At 36.3% G+C, this 12,221-nt stretch overlaps 1 protein-coding gene across 6 annotated transcripts in view; it reads right to left on the bottom strand.

Moving 5' to 3' along the window:
- Positions 1-304: 304 nt before the first annotated feature.
- Positions 305-12,221, bottom strand: part of U2SURP (U2 snRNP associated SURP domain containing) — a 45,526-nt gene continuing 33,609 nt past the window's right edge. For 5 of the 6 annotated variants that reach the window (XM_062603172.1, XM_062603174.1, XM_062603176.1 and 2 more), the window contains 4 exons: positions 6,238-6,348; positions 3,622-3,740; positions 2,614-2,790; positions 305-1,469 (listed from right to left, as the gene is read on the bottom strand). In XM_062603172.1, coding sequence (XP_062459156.1) covers positions 1,331-1,469; positions 2,614-2,790; positions 3,622-3,740; positions 6,238-6,348 — 546 coding nt within the window. In that variant the 3' untranslated portion in view covers positions 305-1,330. The remainder of the gene's footprint in view (positions 1,470-2,613; positions 2,791-3,621; positions 3,741-6,237; positions 6,349-12,221) is intronic. The other variant, XM_062603177.1, reaches the window with a different exon arrangement.

The raw sequence follows: 12,221 nt of genomic DNA, 5'->3' as shown, positions 1-12,221 counted from the left end.
CAGCACCCTGTGCCTGTGTTTAAGTCCAGATTTTGCTTTTAGAAACAGTTCACAGGAGGCCAGATCCCTTTTAATTTTATGTTTTTATTACAATCTCCCCACACCTCCAAGTATAAATATTGAACCCTCCCCATTTCTCATCCCTCCCTGCCTCCCACCCACAGAACGTTTGCATGGTAAGAGACCAAGGTGAAGCGTTTTAAAGCCACATCAATGCCTAAGACACAGAACAAGTTTGGAGAAAGGAAAGCCTAACATTAAGAAAAGTTAAACAGCTCTGATTCCAAAATATTAATAAATAAAATATGTAGTAAAAAAGTTTTATTTTTCCTAATTTTGAAAATTTTTCACAACAAAGGAATAAATTCAATAAAATAATGTAAAAGCTGTCATTTTTGGGGTAAAAATCTGGTTTAGGAAACAATAGTGTACTGTAGGTTTCAATTATGGTACTTAGACTTAAGGAAAAAGTTATAGAGCCTCAGGCTTGCTGCCCTTTTATTGTTCCCTATGCAGGCCATAAATATGGCTTGTTATTGATACATCATATATATATATATATATCTGATATAAATATACATATGTATGATGCATCTCTGTGGAGGCCCTTTTTAAAAACCAATCAAAAATGTTACTGTGGTGTCACAAATATTCCCTGCAACTAAAATGGAGAGATATGAAGCAAAGATTTACTTATAAAGCTTATCACGGTAGGCACCAGACTGTTCAACTGCTTAGAGTAAAATATCACAGCAGGAAAGAAAACCCATCCACCGGATTCACAAGTTGATTTTATCTGGATAGTCAAACTAGTGAAAGCAAGAACAGCTACTGCTATACTGAGAGAGCTAAGCACCATAGTATGTCTGAAATACACAGTACTTCTTAAACAAACTATGCATTCCTTTAGAGAGCTGTATCACCAGTGGGGCAAGAAAACAACATTTAATTTTCTGTTCAGATTTTATTTGAAATCTAATTCAAATTGTCAAAGCTACAAAAAGGGGGAACATTTGAGTTATTCCTGCTATGTCACAATATTCTAGAACAAAATATCACTACTGCCAGCAGATCACTTACACACATTTCTGATGAAACTTCTAAACACAAAAATGTTTCTTTTGGGAAATAGTCACAATGAAGGTATTTTGTACAATATAAAACAATGACAAGTCTACAGATGCCATTACTCATGAGTACTCGTGCATTCACAAAAAAAAAAAATTATCAGGAATGCTTTTTTGTTTTTTGTTTTTTAACAGACTGTTCAGGCACAAAAACAAAACCGCATTTCCAGTAAGTGACAGCATCATAAAAAATAGTAACATTGTCAGTGTTTGCTCTTCTTTGACTTCTTGTGAGATCTGTGAGGAGAACGGGACTGAGACCTGGATTTTTTCCCTGACTTTTTAGGGGATCTGGATCGTGATCTTCTTGATCTTTTGGGTGTCCTGGAGCCAGAAGGTGATCTGCCCAAAAAAAAAAAAAAAAAGAAAAGAAAAGGTTCATGTCTAAAACTGACTGATGAAACCGGCTTTGCTTGCAGTTATTTGGAATTTATTTCTTCAACTAAACAAGGTAGAAAATATTTTTCGTTAGTAAGGGGAAAATAGCACAATGATTTCTTGCCTTTGAGAATGAGGCAGTTTTTGCATTATAAGGTTTTTAATGCATTTTGGGGCTTAACTGCAGTGCTTAGAACCCACAAGAAAAGTAATACCAACTCATGTCCTCCTTAAAACTACATAAGGAATTCACAGCCTTCCACATCTGCCTCAACCACCTTGGCTCTTGTATTAATAGCAGCCTATATCTGTACATAATAAAACAGAAATGAACAACTGTTTTGAACTGTTACGCTAAAATACTTCTGTTTTTATCTGAATTCCCAATTTATAGCACAAGAATCCGATTACTGTGAATATTCACTACGATATTCTCAACAACATGAAAAGAATATTCCTCAATATGTCTGAGAAATCTTCAATTAATGAGACATTCTACACTTTTAAAAGAAATGGAAGCTAAACTTTCAAGTTTTGAACTGCAAAACCATCAATACAATAATAAAATCTCACCCCAAGTTTAACATTAACTAGAAACAAATATCTGTCAGTCTGGAGAGTAGGAAACACCTACTTCAGAAACAAAACCCCATAAGCAATATCTAATCTAGATTTTTTTTCCCATTTAAAAAAAAATCATGGGAGAGGAGATTTATGTAAGCAGATCAACAGTGAAAGTCTGCATGCTCAGTATAATTCTACAAGTTTTATTGGCTATAGAAGATTTGTCCTTTGAAAATAAAATCTAATAAAGCAGTAAGGTGCTTTGGTTTAAAAGCAGTATTACTCAAAATTATCAGTAAACAGGTGAACAAGAAGATAGAAGTGAAGAGTCTTGAGCTATCAAGGCAGGAGCCTGCATACATTTCAGACACCAGTGTCCAAAGATATTACCCAGCAATATGCAGCATAGTCCATTACTAGAGAAAATAATTGTGTATCCAATGTGCTCTGTTAAAAAAAAAACAAAACTCACCCACAAAAAAAAAAAACACACCTATATACTTAACTTCTCTACAACCTAAAAATGGAGAAGATACCAGCTTACCTTTTGCCTTTTTTACTGACATCTCTGGGAGAATCCTTATGTGATGACCGAGAACGTGAACTCTCTTTGTGGGACCGTTCTGAGCGCTCTGATCGTTCCGATTTTGGTGACGGAGATTTTGCTCGTCTACTGCCACTGCTGCGAGATGGGCTGGGTGAAGCACTGTGTCGTCTTTTCCTTTGTAAAGAAAGATACAGTCATATACATACACACAGAGACACAGAGAAGTGAAAATGGATACTAAAAAAAATAACTTTCTTCCCGTAGATATTTTCTTTTGGCAGTATAACATTAGATCCTTTGAAGTAATTATGAAGTAGTAGAGTTTTTACTACTTAAAATAATAAAAAGAAGTTCAACATGTGCATAAGATTTTCTCTGGTTGAAAAAAAAAAGTAACAGTTAAGGCCTGTAACTCTTCTGCTCATCTTTGACAGTGTAAAAACATTCTGTCATGGTTTCCTGACAAGCAAGACATTCTACCCAATCTATCCTTAATACCACAGATAAGTTTGGCTATACAAGTATTAGAAAATCAGAGTGTACAATCAAGTATCCTAAAATCTCACCGTTTTGAAGAGTTTTCACTATGAGATGAGTAACATTTAAACCATCACAAATAATTTGTGGTATGACTTCAGTACAGTTTTCTGAGTAATACATTGCAGTTAGTTCACTGCTAAAAAAAGAGTTAAATATCCTTTTTGCAACTGGTAGTGATTCTACCATATTTCCTCAGGGCCTAAATAAGCCAAAAAGGAATTCTAATCAAAAGGGTACATCACTTGGCGCAGGATAAAAATGACACTTCCTTTAATATTTTGAAGTATGTTTTAATAGCCAAAGCATGTTTCTTATTGTTTGGTGGTTTTTTTTTTTGTTTGGGTGGCTTTGTGATTTTCTTTTAAAATAAGGTGTGTAATACACCACAATCTCAAGGCTGCCACTGTATACAAAGATACTATGAGGTTTTTCCTCCCATCCACTTTACTCCAAGGAAAGCCATACCTCTCTTTTCTTGTTGGTGTGCATTCCTCCTTTTCCTTCTTGTCTTTGGACCTGGAGTCACATTTTTCCTTGTCCTTTTTGTCTCTGTCTCTTTCTCTTTCCAACTCTTTTTCTTTTTCCTAAATTATTAAAAGCATTAATGATTTCAGGAGAAGTGTGACTAATTATTAAGCAAAGAAACTTAAGCTAATCACAAACAGCATAAAAGCAGTGAGCACTGAAAGAACACAGCACATAATCCAAGAGGGAGCTAATGTCACACCACACCACTCTTCAAATCTGTACTACTGCTTTGTACACAGCAGAATTATTTATTGTAACACAAACATTGACAAAACCATGTAAGATGTTGCCCTAGGTAAGAAAGTCCGAGTATCTAATTGGAAATGAACAGTCTTCATTTTATAGATTTTGGGGAAACATTACAGCTGTAATAGATTTTCTAAACTAAATTGAACACAAAAGGATACCAAGAACCTCTTTTCTACTTAAAACACATGCATTCATCTTCATTAATCCAGACTGAAAACTGAGATAATCTCATAACTACAAGATATCTAAAGACAAAACAAAAATAAACAAGATTCTGCAATCACATCTACTCTGTCAAAAAAACCCACAAATATGGTTCATTTCTATATACCAACAGGACCATTTTGAAAGAAAAAAATATACCCTGAGCTAACCTTGCCTGTCTGCCAAATATAAAAGTAACTATACAAAAATAAACCTAAACCATCGGCAAGTCTGAACACAGAGATCAAGAGATGTGCTTCATCCACTATTGGCATAAGAAAAAAAAAATCCTTCTGTGGCAAAAGAATGAACAGATGTTCCCTGCATACCCCATAAAGATAACAAAGAAGGGGCAATTTCACTAAATCAAAGAAGGGGTGGGGGAAATGAGGGGAGATTAACACAAGTGCAGGAAACACCAGGACAGTTATACCAATCTAGCCTCGCATTTTCTTTACATGGGAGACTTATCAGTAAAATTTTAAAGTTCCCCTTATCATTATACCTGCTATTGCAAACTACTGTTAGATTCCATTAAAATCAATGGGCTATAAAGATATTCCTAGTTTGTTAGCATAGCTAATTATTTCATCTTGATAAATAGGAATAAACTATCTTAAATAGCTTTAAGTTCCTATTTTCTTAATAATACACAACAGTACTAGGATCTACTCTTGGAATTAGACAAAAAATGACAACCAGCTACCAAGTTCGTGGGAAATGCAATCAGAGCGAGTATAATGTTATAAAAGCTAGCTTTATTATGGCATTAAAGCAAAAGATAAAGTTATTCCCTTATCAAAAGAGTTGTTATTTAAGAACACCTGTTCTTTATCATTAAATTGTTATAATTGTTAATTATCATTACATATTTCTTAACTAAATACTACCTACTACAGCTTTGAAAGTGAGATAATTATAAAACAATGTGAAATACTGCAAGTTGGTTGAACTTTTATTCTACACAAGGTATCTAACAAAGTTATCAGAACTATGATTTCTGGGGTTATAAGCTAACTGTTTAAAAAAGTAGGTAAGCTAACTCTTTAACGTAGGTTCTAACTTACTGTCTCAGTAAATATTCTACGCTTATTGTACAAATCACTTCTTTCTCAAATTACAGAAAACACTGAGGAAGTGGAAAGTTTTAGGATGTAACTACATTTAAAAGGAAAGTTACTTCTAAAATCAAAGTCTTAACCACTAACATCAACCTCCAAATGTGTAAATGTCCTTTAGGGATCAGCTTTCTTAATTTTTACAAGTCTCTTTCTTCAAGGTACTTGGCAAAGTTACTTTAGCGAATTAGTCAGATATTGAGCGCCAAATAATGCAAAGAACAAGTGACAGCCAAACATCTGGTGAAAACTGCCTATTTGTATTTCGCTTCCAGGAAACCGCATGGGTACCTAATTTCATCATCGATCTGTCAGGCTGTGAAACTAGATTAGAGAAGCATCTGCCAGTTACTCTCCCTCTCTAAATGCATTGTCCAAAGAGGCTCTGCGTTCTTTTGTAATGTTTCAAAGATTCAGATCACGTCACATGCATAATGCTAATTTCTAAAGCCACTCTGACTTCATAGTGCAGAGAGGACTACTAAAAATGGTAATGATTCAGAATTATTCCCTTTTGGGTGACAGTATGAGCTGGAATTATCCAGGAAATCTTAGACACTGGAGAATCAGAAGCATATATGCGGCTTAACACCATTCTTTCTCTTCCTTTGGAAGCCTTTAACACAATGGATCAATTACTGAAAGAAAAATGAAAAGTCTGAGGAACAGCTTCAATTAACAGCTCTCCCTTTTCCCACATAACAGTTTGCTTTATGTAGGAGATCCAGAAGTGACCTCTATGGTTTCAAAACATTCTAATGATACCCATATGTACAGTGTGAAATCCTACACCATTATGAGATTATGTAGGAGAGATTATGTCTACTCTGCAGAAAGCACTTGGACTCAGACATGCAGTTTGACATTATAGTAGAATTTTATCGAAGACCATGGGTTGTTCTGCTTAATGCTACCTTACATTCAATAAACTCAATAAAATCCTATCACAGAATCAGAGCCAAACATAAAGAACATTTCTTACCCTCTGGAGCAGCTTGTCTCTATAGTGTTCAACCTGTTCCTGAAAACTCTGGCCTGGTTTCTTGGGTCTTTTCCCAGACTCTAACTCATCCTGAAACTTCATCACCTTAAGCTGTGAAAATAATACTGACCATTAGGTTATTGGGCTTATTGTTATCCAGTTAGGCAGGTGACTGAAAAGAAAATTCCCATGATTTGTATTCTTCATTCTTCCTATACAAGTTTGTGCACAAAAAGATACTAACTTTATTTAAACTGGATCAAATCAACAAAACCACATACACGTCTGCAGGCACCTGCAGTTGTTTACAGACATGTTAAAAACTAAAAATAAAGGGATCATTTTCTGTTATTCTATTACATTCTGTTCACATCATTAGAATAATGCACTCTTATACTTCTTAGATAATCTGTTTGTTTCCTTTCAAAATTAAATAATTTACTGCAGGTTTCCTAATGTATCATTTCAACTTTTCTGGTCTACTTCAAGTTTTCCTTCAGAAACTGGGTTTTTTTTCCATTGAACCCTAAATGTTAAAAGACTGATACACTTAGGACATTAAAACAAATGCATCTCCTCTTTAGGGCTGTTTGCACCGAGTGGCTGATTTGAAAGAAGTTGTTTTTTACTAACATAATACTCTATCGTGCACTAGCAAGCTTAGCAACAAAATTCAGTTAAATGCAACACTAAATTTACTGTGATAATATTCCCAACTGAGTCAAAAAGTTAAATAAGTGCCAGAATTTTTCCATGTGGATTTTTTTTCCCCCTAAATGGCCCAAAACCTTTCCCCGAGTTGATTCACATCATAAAACTTCTCTCACGTGTCTTAGCATTCATTTGTCAATTTTTAATTCTTACTGACATGGCCTTTTATAGACAATACTTCAATTTTTCTTTTTTTTTTTTTTTTGTGATCAGAAGAATTTGGGGGGGCTGAGGGGAGGGGAGCAGCTTGGTAATAAGTCATGTTGTATGTGTCAACCATCTTTCAAATGTTTATGCTCTGACCCTCCTGTATTTCCTGCCTCAATACCAATTGCACAGTCATATATGCAGGAGTAGATTTTTCCAGTGCTTGAGGTTTGGTTTCATTTTTAGCTAACACACAAAATATTTTTGTCTTTAGAAATATTTAACTCTTCCACACCAAACACACGCACACACACACACACACACACACACAAAGGGAAAGACTTTGTCAACTGTGTCCATTTTGATTATCTGAAGGGATTCTTATTCTTCAGGTCCTCAATTCCATAATATGAAGGAGGCACTAAATCAAATCCTAAAAATTTCTTTTTTCCTTCTCAAAAGAGAAGGCCATACCAGATATGAAGACACCATGTACTTTAATCCTTCCCATTACTGACAGAGAATGAAGGAAAGGTGCAACAAAAACATATCAATCATAAGAGCAAATATTAACCCAGGCAAAAATAGCACTACTTTGAACAGGATCCTCTTCCCCTTCAGTTATAGAGCTTATACGAACAACACATTTTTCATTTTAGTCTCAAAATACTATGGAGCAACTTGGTTTTGGGGGGGAAGGGATAGACCCAAATGAGGCATTGCTACCTTGTAGAAGCTAAATTTCTGACAAATTTTCTGCTTACCTCCCTCATTTTACAGAGTACATGCTACCTAAGGGTGAGCAGTTTTGCTTACAATTCCTCCAGTTAAAGTCAGCAGCCAACACAAAGCTGACGTCGTCATTTGTCATTTTTTCTCTGCTCCTTGAAATACAGAAATACCTCTTGGATCCATATATTCAGAGTCACCCTGTCCAACCTGTTCTGCTACAAAATCAAGTTTGCTTTCTCTACCGTGATAAGGAAGGAAAAATAAGAAAAGCCTATATAACCACTGACTCAACACCTCCCCAGACTCCAACTACGTTAACATCCTATGGTTTCCCAAGGCAACTGTGGTCTTTTACAGAACAATCATCAATGGATCTCTGCCCCACATAGTTCCTGTATCTCCCTTTAAACCTATGTAAACTGACGCCTTTTAGTACAACCCTTGGAAAAAGAGAGAAGTGGTACAAAATGCTGAGGGCATTAACAGCTCATGTCCACCCTCCCTCACCACTCCAAAGAAAGAGTTCCTCCTCACCCCTGCCATCATTAGAGTGCTTGGCTTAGCCTTCCAATAGCCAGATCAACTCACTAATCCAGCAGAAGTCCACTGCCCACCTTCAATTCCACCCACACACATACACTGCCCACATTAGTGAGATGTATTGGCTCAGGGTAAGAATGAGCAAGTGACAGAGCTCACAGGGAGGATCAGGATAGTCCCTTTCAGCAGAGGCAAGTAATTAGCTTTTGCTATTTCATCACCACCATAACTGTGTTTTAAAAGAAAAACAATTACTTGGGTCTCAACGTCCACAAAAGAATTCTCTAAATAATTCTACCGCTCAGAATTACTATGTAAACATATACCTTAGTTACTTCCCTTCAGCATTTCACTATTCATAGCATATTAGTCATAACAAACATTATTCTTATTGATCTTTTCATGTAGTATATGATGTTTATATTCCTATCATAGAGATCCAGATACACACCCAGTAGAAAGAGATCTCTAAAACTTAGGCTTAAATATGCTTAAACACCTAGTTGATGAAGCATTGATTTTGTAAGCATTCTGACTTTGTAAACCTGCATTTAAAAAGAACTAATATACTCTCACTGAATTGGTTATTCTTTAACTATTTTTGTCAAACAAAAACCATTAAGATTGTTCATCCTCAGAAGAGGATACATTGACTTTAACTAGAGTCTGTAATATGCATGCATGGCAATATGGAAGAGGAAATTTCTCAAAACCCTGTGCCAAAACTCTGTAGTATTAATTTCTCAGGTACAGCAGTCTCCCACAGCAGAGGTTTTCAGAGACTGCAATGCAGAAGTGTCAAACATCAGTGAGGTTCCTGTGAACAATCTCTACTAAGTGCCCCAATGCAGGGATCATATTTCTCACTAAACATAAGGAGGTATCTCTCATAACCTCAAAATTAAGAGCTCCACAACACAAGTTTTGTCTTTTGGTTCTCACCTTGAAACTTCCCCCTCTCTCCTCAAACTCATTTGGGAGAGATTAAAAGATTCAGCCTTTCCTAGAATTTAAGGCCTGGATTACAGACTAACCAGTTCATTAGCAAGTTACAGAAAAGGTTAACATCCTGGTACCATGTTTCAGGGAAACCACAAAGTGATGCAAACCCAAGCCCTGACTGTAACATTTTGCCGGCTGACACACACAGGTGTGCTGTGGGTAGCCTCCTTTGCTTAAAATAAATCTGTTTTCAAAAACTGTTCTTGGTTTTCTCATCTGCTGATACGGAGTCCATACACAGTCGTCTCTGGGGCAGGGGGAAAGACTTTTCATAAGAGGTTATTCCACCGTTATACAGCCTAATAACTTCAGTAGCCCATTTCAAACACAATTTATTTGAGGTAAATTAGCTGCATATTACACACTAGGATTAACTAGGAAGTAAATCACCAGATGTTTGATAAAACACAGGAATTTCTGCTTGGTATGCAATTGCACCTAAATCTAGACTGATTACAGATAGGATACACATCCAAGACACCTGGTTGGAACCAGGTGATCTTTAAGGTCCCTTCCAACCCAAACCATTCTATGATTTTACAACTACTCTGCATACTAAGCATCATAAAAGAAAGAATGGAAACTCTGTGGAACTTTGGGTTCTTGACAAAGGTATACAGGGCCCTGAAATTCACAACAGGCCTTGCATACGATCTGCTCTTCTGGACTACACTTTATCTGTTCTTACCTTGTGCTTTAGTCATTCTCTGTTGAAGACTGAATACTACACCAAAAGAACTCTGATCTATCTTGTCTGGTACAGCAATCTGTATCAAGAAAGCAAGGAGAGTAACCTCCTTTCCTTGGTGACATACAGGAAAAACCTCCTTGGCTTTTGGTAGAAAAATAAATTGCACCTCAAATACCATGAAACATTGAGGGGTGGGGTGGGAGGAGCAGGGGACAGGCAGGTACACAGCTGTGGGGAATCTCTATGCACTGGGCAGGGGGATACTGACAGAGCACAGACACAGGACAGTACAGCAGAACCCAACCCTGCACCTCCTGGAGTTCAGTGGTATGTAACAGAAAGGCTGAACAGGAAGACTGCAGACCATTAGTCTCCTACCTCTGATTAAGCAATGAAATTCTACTTTGAGGTCTCAGGTAGCTAACACAAAGGTGAGCCAAGACAGTTACTGAAGAGGACAAACCTCCTCCACTCTGTGCTTTCTGGGTAGGATTATAAAAGCTTGCACAGCAACATGGAGACAGAAGTAAAGTACCTTAGAGAAAGGTCCAAGGAGGACAATGCTGCTTCCTTTTACCTGTAAAAACCATTCTGAAATTTGAGTTATAATGTAAAGCAAAGCACCAATCTTCCCACACTTAAAAAAAAAAAACAAAAAAAAAAACAACAAACCACACCAAACAGTGAAGAAATCACTGTTCTTCTCTGTTACAAAGAAAATCCTTTGTTCTGGCTAAGGTCTGGAAAGAGTTAACGCTCCAGGTTCCCAGGGGTACAGGGAAAGCAAACAAAGGGTTAACAACTTGCCTTCTCTGATGGCACCAGTCTGATGTCTGTGCCCAAAGTTTATTTCTTACTGCACTTTTCCCTCCCAGCTGACAAACTGAATTTACTAACTGTGCCAAGGGAAAAAAAATTGTACTCATGAATTTAAAATAATGCATTAAAAAATATGTGTCAGCTTCCCTGCGAGTCACTGTGTAAAGTGCCAGAGAATCAGACTTTTTTGTCTGTCACATGACATTTTTAACAGTTTACGTTAGATGGCGTAACTGTTAAAGCTAGTAATCAGGGTTGGTTTTTTCCTCCCCTCAAATTTAATAATGGATGTGTTCTTCGGCAGGGACTGGGTACTTACTAAGAAGAAACTTTGAGTGTGAATGCTTTTTGTGTACTTTCCTGTCAATGACAAACTTAAGGAGAGACTTTAAGTACTTCTACCTAGTGTCTGAAATGTTCTGAAAATGAAAAAAAAAGAAAAAATTACAATCCTTTTCTGGATATTCCAGAAGTCTCAAACTGAGGTGGTAATTCACTTACCAGAAAGAATAAAGATGGTAATATGCACTTGAAAACATCACATATTTACCATATAAAACTGTGAGAGACATTTGCATTGATGAATGTACTTGCAACACTTGTGTGATGTAAAATTGACAATGGTTAAAGTAAATGACTTCCTAATCCGCCTCCACAGCTGCCAGGATAACTTCTGTAAAACAGATCCCTGAGTCTGAAAGGAACCCTTTCCATAACCAGTACAATCAGTACTACAACAAAATGAAAAGTAGGTACACTTGTACTTTCATTAGTCTAACAACATATATTTCCTACAAAACTACTGCCACCACGAGTCAAGACAAGACACAAATACCGTTTAGATTTTCTCAGATTCAGAATCTACTCACTTCAAATGGCTATGCATCATGAACTTTCAAACTGCTATGCAAAGCAAGAGGTTTCTAAGTGCTGAGTTATAGTCCATTAATTTTAATAATCTGAATTACTAGAAGCATATTTGGGAGAAACAACAGTTGTGACATTTTAAAATATCACTTGTACACCTTAAATGATTACCACGGGGCTTTGCTAATGTCTGATTTTAGCGAACTAGTACATTATAACATAAAGAGATAGGCAGCCACAATTTCCCCATTCAAAATATTACCCAAATTATAATCTGTCACTTGGAGATGCTACAACTGCAACAAGTAGTTTAGCAGCTTCTTAGTATCAATTTAATGCACTGAACAGAAGGCACAGGAATTTCAGTGTTCAGTGTATCACGGGTTTTAATACTGAATAGAAGCTGGAAAGCTGTATGCAATTTTAAACCTTTTAATTTTAATTGCATTAAATTTAATTTCATTTTAAATTCAAT

Source organism: Pezoporus occidentalis, unplaced genomic scaffold (assembly GCF_034315485.1).
Source record: "Pezoporus occidentalis ecotype Australia unplaced genomic scaffold, CSIRO_AGI_Poc_V1 ctg8, whole genome shotgun sequence".
In the NCBI taxonomy this organism is placed as follows: Eukaryota; Metazoa; Chordata; class Aves; order Psittaciformes; family Psittacidae; genus Pezoporus; species Pezoporus occidentalis.
This window is presented reverse-complemented; position numbering and strand designations above follow the sequence as displayed.